The sequence below is a fragment of the Martes martes genome (genome assembly GCF_963455335.1).
Source record: "Martes martes genome assembly, chromosome: 17".
NCBI classification, from domain to species: Eukaryota; Metazoa; Chordata; class Mammalia; order Carnivora; family Mustelidae; genus Martes; species Martes martes.
Window position 1 is genome coordinate 26,991,615 of NC_137905.1, and position 8,677 is coordinate 27,000,291.

Below are 8,677 nucleotides of genomic sequence, written 5' to 3' on the forward strand. Positions count from 1 at the left end.
GGAAGAGCGCTAGGAAGAACGCAGAGTGCTAAAAACAGGGTCAGTGAGGACAGGAATAAGAGCACTAACCAAAACGAAATGGACATGAAGAGAGAAGGATCAGGAGACAAGAATTAGTCACAGAAGGTAAAAGAAACACAGTATCTCAGAATCACCTCATGAAAGAGACAATTCCAAAAAGTTTCCAGAAAGCAAGAGTAGATCTCTATGTTGAAGGCATATGTTGAAGGCAAAAGGAGTACAGAATGTTCAAGTCTAAAAGTAATAGCTTTCTGGGGCGCCGGGATGGCTCAGCCAGTGGAGCCGCAGACACCTGATTTGGCTCAGGTCCTGACTCAGGGTCCTGAGATCGAGTCCCACCCAACACGCTCCATGCTCAGCAGGGAGTCTGCCAGATTCTCTCTCTCTCTCTCTCCCTCTGCCCCTCCCCCTACTCGTGCTCATGCACAATCAATCAACCAATCAATCAATAAAATCTTTTTTAAAAAGTAAGTTTTCTTGGGGGGGAGGGGGGACAGGAGAGGGTGGTGGGGATATGGACATTGGGGAGGGTATGTGCTATGATGAGTGCTGTGAAATGTGTAAACCTGGCGATTCACAGACCTGTACCCCTGGGGATAAAAATACATGATATGTTTATTAAAATAAAAATTAAAAAAAAAAGTAAGTTTTCTTAGCTGCAGTGCCTGGACCTGTGCAGGCTGAGTCCCCTTACCTCTGAAACAAGGTGACACTCTCCATAAATATGTGCAGTGAAGATTTTTGTGGTCTCGAAAAGCTGCTGGCTTGTGCTCATGTTATCTTCTCGGTTCCCTCCGTCTGTCCTTGCTTCCGTGGCTGTCCTGTTACAGTGACAGACCTGGCGCGCACTGGGGGCGCGCGATGAGGACAGCGCAGCTCTCTCTCCTCTCGCTGGACAGCGAGCTAGGGACCCAAGGTTTCACTGGGACCTTGGCGGCCTCACGGGTGGTGCGGGTGTGCACTGAGCGCCGCTAGCACCGCCCACCAGCTGCTCCCGTGAAGCCCCTGCGCCCCCCCCACAACAACCCGGAAGCTGCGTGGGGCTGCGGGGGGGCTCCAAAGCGCTAAGCCCCTCCCTCCCTTTCTCCCTTCTCCCCTGTTGACCATGACTTAAACATTTTTTCTTGTACCTTACCCCAGTTTTCAAATAGAGTTAGATATACTGGAATACAGCTGGATTCATTGTTTTCATTGAGATCAACTCTACTCTTTCATACCTGAAGGGTTACAGCTGTGTTATGCCTTTCCTTCCCTCCTCCACCCTCCCCAGAGGGGTTCTCTCACCTGAAGCTGATGCCCAGCACACCTTCGCCTCTTCTACAGTGTTTCTCTGCAGAAAAGAACTTATGTGACGCTTGCCCCCCCTTTTTTCTGAGGTCAAATTGACATAACGTAAAATGAGCCATTTTAATGGGAACAATAGTACATCAGCAATGTTGTGCAATCACTTTTGTCTAGTTCCAAATGTTTCCATCACCCCCAAAGGCGGCCCTGAACCTGTCCAGGAGCTGGGCTTTCTCCCCCATCTCCCCCAGCAATGCCCATCTGCAGTCTGTCTCTGGAGACTTGCCTATTCTGGGTGTTTGGTATGAATGGAAGCATACCGTGTGTGACCTGCTCTGTGTGGCTTCTCTCTGTGTATTTTCAAAGTTCATCCACCTGTAACAGGTGTCAGTACTCACTTCTTTTTGTGGCTGAATAATATTCCATTGTAGGCACGAGCCACTGTGTATCCATTCATCTCCTGGTAGACATTGGGGCTAGTTCCATCTTGGCTTCCATCTTGGCCATGGAGGATCGAGCTGCTATGAACACGGGCGTGTGTGCACTGAGCATTCCTCCCCCCCTTTTTAAAAAAATTTATTTGTTTGACAGAGAGAGAAGTCACAAGTAGGCAGAGCAGTAGGCAGAGAGAGAGGGGAAAGCAGGCTCCCTGCTGAGCAGAGAGCCCGATGCACGGCTCGATCCCGGGACCCTGAGATCATGACCTGAGCCGAAGGCAGAGGCTTAACCCACTGAGCCACCCAGGTGCCCCATCCCCCCACTTTTCTTTAATGACCAAAAAGTTTTATTATAGAACTATCAAACACTTCAGTCTAAGGGGGGAGGGATGAGCAACGGCTAAAACTAATAAATGAGGGAAACCTACTTGTTACATACATGAGAGACAAGTAATTAGTCTTGATCAATAGGCAGGTTTTACAAATCAATAAAATGTCAGTTCAATTAGGAGGAAACTGCAGGTTTTCTCAGACTCTGATCCCCTGCAGGCAATGTGGGAGCAGAAAAGCAGCAAACTGAGCCCTCATTCTCTTGACAGGGCACATCCTCAAGCCGCTCAGAGAAAGGTCCGATTTCATCATTTTAGGGAGAAAAGGGCCCAGGAAGGTGGAGTGATTGTGAGAAGACCCCACAGCCAGTCAGGGGCAGAGCAGATACAGGGCAAGTCCCTGACCCCCATGTTAAAATGTACCTGTGGGGTTTTAGTTTATGGAAGGGACTGCGCTGACAGAGAGATCAGTGCTAGTCTGACTGCTGACATTTCCCAAGAGAAGGGGCCGTGGGCCATCACTCAGGGCAGAGGAAAAGGGAGGAGAAAGCGGAGAGGCCAAAGCTTTTATTGGGGTCCCCGTGGGAAAAGCACCGGGGTTGGGGCAGGAGAAACTCCTGAGGGTTAGCTAGTGTGAATAATTCCGACAGGCTTTGGGCAGGGGGCTGTCCCTAATGGTCTGGTCCCTGTCGCGGGTGATCTGGGGCAGGGGACATAGTGGTCTGCCGTGTGAGCTACAGAAATGGGGCGTTTAGGGCAGTGAGCTCCAGGTTGGTTGGAGAGTTTGTCTTATGACTTTTGCGTGCCTTCCAAAGCTGGAACGCAGGGGAGGTGTAACTAGCTTCAGCCATGACTTCGGGCCTGTGACGACTGGAGGCCAAACAGGGAAATACAGAATCTAAGAAGACACAGAGAGGAGCCCCGGCGTGGTGCTCCAGGCGCTGGCCACGCCATGGCTGGAACGTGGGGCCCTGTAAGTCCCAGCATTTTTGCTTCTTTGTCTTCATCCGTCTAACCATGGGCAGGGTGTTGGTGGTGCCTTTGCCTCTGCTCTCCCAGGAGAAGGGCTGGCCAGCTGCAGACACCCTCCCCCCGGGGCCCGCGAGCAGCTACCGTGGGAAGTGGGTAACCCAGTCCCTGGGACCCGTCGGAGGAGGCTGGAGGGCCTTGGCTGGAGGGCCTTGGCTGGAGGGCCTTGGCTGGAGGGCCTTGGCGCTCAGGCACCTCCCGTTCCAGCTTTATGGGGGCGCCCTCTGGTGGCCAAGCGCAGAGCAACTTAGTTCTTGGCCACTTAGAGGCCAAGCTTGAAGCCCTTAATCAGGGCGTCCGCTCCTCCGGGATTTTCTCCGTTCCTGCTCCTCGTGGAGTTCAGCCCGGGGCTGGTTGATCGAGATGTGTAAATCGCATGCCCACTATGCACAAAACACGCCACCCCCTTAAATAAGTCAGGTACTGACTTGCCTGACCCAAATACCAGTGCCCGTGAGCTCACTGGCGCGACCAACGTGCAGTTAAATATCGTAAAGGGGGCAGTGTGGTAGAGGTGAGGCTGAGGCCGGAGGGGGGACCTGGTGGAGGGTCAGTGCAACCAAGCTGATCTCCGAAGGGGGACTGGGTTTCAGTTGAAAAAGGGGGCGGCCCTTCCCGGTGAAGGGACAATGTGATGCCAGCGCCCCCACTGTTCTCTGTTCTCTGGTCACTGCTCGGGCCTCTTTTGTGCCAGTCAGGGGAGTCCCCAAGTCACGGTTCCTTCAGAGGGCCCCTTTTCAGAGGGACATGGTGGCTGATCCCATCTCCTGAATCTTGTCACTCCCCTTCCCAATCCTGATGTTAAACATCCTCACAGTTCCCCACGAACCTCCACTCCTCTGAGCTTCCAGATGGGCCTCTGAGGAAGATTTCACTCAAAGAGGTTTTGCTTCTTTTAAAATGCTATGCACATGGATGAAATGCACATCCTCTTGAGTGTCTTTAAGCTCCGAACTGCAAGGGGGAGGGGTCTGGGCCCCAGCCCTTGTTCTCCTTTGCTGTCCAGGGGCTCCTTCTTGCTTCCCTCTATTTGGAGATCATCTTCCCTCCAATCCCCACCCCGCCCCCACACAGTGGATCCAGAAGAACTCAGACCTGGGCTGCCTGCAGGATTCTGGGTCCAAGGCAGTTGTTGGAGGGATACTCCTCGGGTTCAGGGCCGAGGAAGAGCCCAGCTGCAATCTAGGAGACCCTGGGGTCACAGAGAAGCCAGTTTATTATCATCAGCCTCATTATTATTGTTGTTCGTCCTGTTTTATTCCTGCTTCTACTGTAAGTGATCTTGGGTCTCTCATCCGGCCTGTAATAAGATGACTGGCCACAAGGGGACAACAGGAGTCAAAACTTTACCTGAAAATCACTCCTAATTACAGCCCTCTAAGACTGTGAATTACAGAATCCCACGAAGAGAAGGATCCCCCCTCACCCCGCTGTCCCCAGACTGTGTCCCAGAGAGAGAAGCCACAAAGCCATGGCTGGTCAGAAGAGTGAGATAGAACTAGAATCCAAAAACCCTGCTTCCCCCGCACCCAGCACACTATGGCTCAGGCCCCGCGTGGGACTTGCTCAGAGGGGTCTGGGAGTAGGGAGTCCATAACCTCCCCGTCCCTCATCCGTCTTAGCACTTAGTCTGTGGGGTGCTCAGGGTGGTTCATGGAGCTCCCGTCTAACGGAGGAGCCAGGACTGACATACTCACACAGCAGTCATCTGGGAGAACAACCCCATCACAGCGGGCTGCCCTATGGTCCCTAAGAGCAGGAGGAATCAGAGCAGGAGAGACAGCCCAATGGGCAGTTTCTTGGGGAAGGCCTCCTGGAGACTGGGCTCATCCCACAGACACCCTCAGCTCCCCGGCCGGGGCCTCTCTCACCAGGACCTTCTCTCACCCCTCACATGTGTTCTGCAGTGGCCATGCCCCCCTCTCAGCCTCAGTTTCCCCTTCTGGCCTGGACAGGACATGACAGGACCAGCTGTTATTCCACTGTGACAGGCTGGGTGGGCAGAACACGCCAACCCAGACTAAGGTATGAAGAGAGAGACTTTTTTAAAGAATTTTTTTAAGATTTTATTTATTTACTTGAGAGAGTGAACACGAGCAGAGGGAAGAGGCAGAGGGAGAGGGAGAAGCAGGCTCCCCACTGAGCAGGGAGCTCAAAATGGGGCTCGATCCCAAGACCCTGGGATTATGACCTGAGCCAAAGGCAGATGCTTAACCAACTGAGCTACCCAGGTCCCCACGAAAAGAGAGACTTGAATCTGGGCTCTTTGTGCTATGATTCCAGTCTAGAAAAGGAGGCAGGGGTCCTCTTTGTCCGTGTAGGGCCTCCCCTAGACTCAGAAAGCTCGGGGCTAGAGTAATGAACACTGAAGCTGGAGGTCTCCAAATGGTCCAGGCAGAAATCAGGATTGTTGGAGCCCAGGGTCCTGCATGCGTTTTAAATATCTGACCGCCTTCTTCACCCTGATGTCCCTGGGGTCCGAACAGATGGGCTTCTCCTGGACACTTATAAGCCTACATAAGAGGGAGAGGGAGAAAGCCGTCAGCGGGTGTCAGGGCAAGAAGGACTTTCACAGCCCTGGGATCGGCCTTGCTCTGTAGCGACCAGGCCCCTGAGGCCCCCAAGAGAAGCAAGAAGTTGCCTGAAGTCACACAGCACCTCGGTGACAGACCCGGGACATCAGGTTTGTCGGCAGTGACTCTTGACTCTCAAGGCTCCTGACAGTCCCTCCTGGGGAGCCTGGACATTCTGCCCCTCACTTCAGCTGGCTCACTCCCACCGAAAGCCTAGGAACTAGGGATGCCCAGGAGGCGCCCGGCTCAGGTCCAAGCCATGGGAAGTGACCACAGTGGCCTCGGAGGGCCAGTGTGCCCGGGGGCTGCCCTGTCTCTTGGGGCTTCTGGTTCCCCATCAATCAGAGAAGAGGTCAAACCTCACAGCCCGGGGCCTTTGGGGTCTCACAGGGTGGGGTGCAGGAACTGCCGGGAGGAGCAGGGCTGGGGTGGGAAGGGGGCCACGAAGGCCCCACACTCTCCTCTCCCCAGTGCCCCTTCTGCAGCCCTAGGGGCCACCTTCTCCCAGACTCAGCTCCTAGGAGCAAGGAGCGGGGGGAGGGGAAGGGGGCTGGGCACACTTACACAATGGCTTCCTTGGGACACTCCCTTGAGGTCCTGTACCAGGCTTTGAGCCTTCTGAGAGGAATGGCTCCTTTGAAGTACTCTAGGCAGCACTCCCGGCCCACGTTGGTCCCTCGTGCTATGGAGAAAGGAGGCAGGAGTAGGTACGTCTGTGAGTGTCCGTGTGTGTGTGTGTGTGTGTGTGTGTGTGTGCATGTGTGTATGGACACATTTGTGTGTGTGAGGTCTCTCTGTGTGCTCTGGGGGGCCCTGAGTGTGTGTACATGTGTGCACGCATGTCTCTGTGTGTGTTTGGGGGAGCCGTGCATGTATACTGGTGTGCGTGTAGGCGCGGCTGTGTGTGTCTGCATGTGTGTGCCTCTGTGTGTGCACATACTCAAATGCCAGCCGGGGAACCACCCAAGAATGTTCTCTGGGCCAGGCTCTAGGCTGAGCCTCTGCCTGCAGGAGCTCGTTCAGCCCTCATGGTGCACCCAGAGACAGGCTCCGCCACTACCGTATTTCACCGATGATTACACGGGAGCCCTGGGCGCGAGGACACTTTCCTAGGCCTCAGCTTCCTTCTCTTACACAAGAAAAAGTATCCAGCACTTGCAAATAGGCCATCCGGTGATGTGTGGCTTTAATCAATGCCATGCTCAAGTGTTTTCTAAGAAGCCCCCAGCTGTCCTCAGGCCATTCCTCAGGGTATAACTAACTGGGTTGGACTAACTCAGAGAGCTAACCCGACCTGTGTTTTGCAGAAGTGAGAGGCGCGGGTGAAGGCTAGGGAGCCGTGGCCTAGCAGGGTGCTAGCCAGCTGTGTTCCCACATCGGCCATCTTACTTTGGCCTTTCTCTTCCAGCTGCAGATAGACACCCCCTAAGCACGTGCTCTGGGAACAAGCGCTCCTGCCGTCATGCTGATGCCCTCGGTGTCGAGAAAGACCCGGGAGCAAAACAGACACTAACCAGTGCTTCTGAGAACAGGTCATTTTCCACTGTCAAAACCCAACCAAGGTCACTGCCTCTCAGTCACTGCAGAGCGAGAAGGGCTAGCACTTTGCCCTCACTGAGCCAATCCCAAGCTCAGGGGTGGCATCTTCCCCACAACCCCCTCCTCCTCCTCCTCATGCCTCCCTCAAAATCCTACTGCTGCCAGCCTCCCCCGTCCCTAGAGGAATCACCGGGCTGTCCCTAATGCATAAATAGCGGTCACTGCGGCCGTGATCTTGGTGCCCTGCTGTCCCAGGCCACCTCTCCTTGGCTCTCACCTGCATGCATGACCTGCAGAGAAGCCCCCAGGAGGAGCGTGACCAGGAGCAGCGTCTTCAAGGGGGTCATGGTGCTGCGAGCTCAGGAGAGAACCTGTGAGTGTGGGTCCTTCTGCTCAGGGGGAGGCGAGGATGGCAGCCAAGCATGGAGGTGACCTATTTAACCTCTTCGGGGATCTGCCCCACCTCCTGCCGCCTCCCCCATACATCCTTCCCTATACCCGTGGAGTCTGAAGATTTTGAGATGATTCAGCACAAGTCCAGTCCTGGAATGTTTGTGGCTTTCCAGAGAATGGGCACTCCGTTGGGGACAGAGGTGGGGTGTGTGTGTTCGGGGGCCATGACAGTGACACACTTCTCCTTTCACAGGGACGTTTCTTAGTTCCTCTATAAGCAGAACAGAAAAGCCTCTACCCTACAGGGGGTTAGCCTCTGCCCCGAGGCCGGTGAGCCTCCTTCATGCACTGTGTCCTGTACAGGTGTGGGGGGGTGGCAGACAGCCAGGTGGGAGCCACTGGGGCTGCCTAGCTTGGGCCTGGATGGGCTCCTGGGCTCCTGGCAGGCCTCCTGGGTTTGGGGGTGTCAGCAGGCTGCATAGGCATGGGGGCATCTTCCGGGGGGTACCCCAGCTCCACTCATTCTGAGAAAGGCCTGAGGCCCAGACGATTTCGGTTGTGGGTGCTTCCCCAAGCTGGGCCCTGAACCACAGGAGACCAGAGTCTGGCAGGTTTTAATCATCATTTAGTCCAAATTGGCCCCCTGTAGATTGGGAAGCCTAGCTCCCCAACATGGGGTCCCTCACCCCGGGCTGCAGAACAGAAGGCAAGGATCTGCGAGGGCCCCGTCTGCCATGGACACCTGGTCAGGTTCCAGCGTGAGCCCCGAACAGACTTTCCATGCACCATGGGCCACAGCATCCCTGCCTCAGGCCCCTCCCCAGCCACCAGAGAAAACGGCCAATAGTCTGCTTCGGGTTCCCCTGGGCCAAGTGGCAGGAGCCCCTTCCTGGGAGGAGAGTCCTGGGCCCACTTCCAGGTGGCACCATCTCAGCAGGGTGACCCCAGGCCCCGCTCTGCTCTGTCCCTGAGTGACCAGGAGCTCAGATGACACCCGGGCCCACACCATGGGACAGACGTGTTCCCCTCCCCACAGCCGGCTCTGTGTCACCCTGACACCACTGTGGCATCT

The 8,677-nt window shown here is 55.1% G+C and overlaps 1 protein-coding gene across 1 annotated transcript; it reads right to left on the reverse strand.

The window, feature by feature from the left end:
* Positions 1–5,153: 5,153 nt before the first annotated feature.
* CCL17 (C-C motif chemokine ligand 17) lies at positions 5,154–7,657 on the reverse strand. Its single transcript, XM_080828720.1, has 3 exons — positions 7,490–7,657; positions 6,238–6,355; positions 5,154–5,613 (listed from the first exon to the last, which is right to left on the reverse strand). The coding sequence occupies exons 1-3, from the start codon at positions 7,557–7,559 to the stop codon at positions 5,502–5,504; spliced, it is 300 nt and encodes a 99-aa protein (XP_080684846.1). The 5' UTR covers positions 7,560–7,657; the 3' UTR covers positions 5,154–5,501.
* Between the last annotated feature and the right edge of the window lie 1,020 nt (positions 7,658–8,677).

Excerpts from the sequence above, each read along its gene's own strand:
- CCL17 (XM_080828720.1), bottom strand. The coding sequence starts at position 7,559 with ATGACCCCCTTGAAGACGCTGCTCCTGGTCACGCTCCTCCTGGGGGCT. Across the intron at positions 6,356-7,489 it reads TCTGCAGGTCATGCATGCAG|CACGAGGGACCAACGTGGGC; the intron begins GTGAGAGCCAAG and ends CTTTCTCCATAG. Across the intron at positions 5,614-6,237 it reads TGTCCCAAGGAAGCCATTGT|GCTTATAAGTGTCCAGGAGA; the intron begins GTAAGTGTGCCC and ends CCTCTTATGTAG.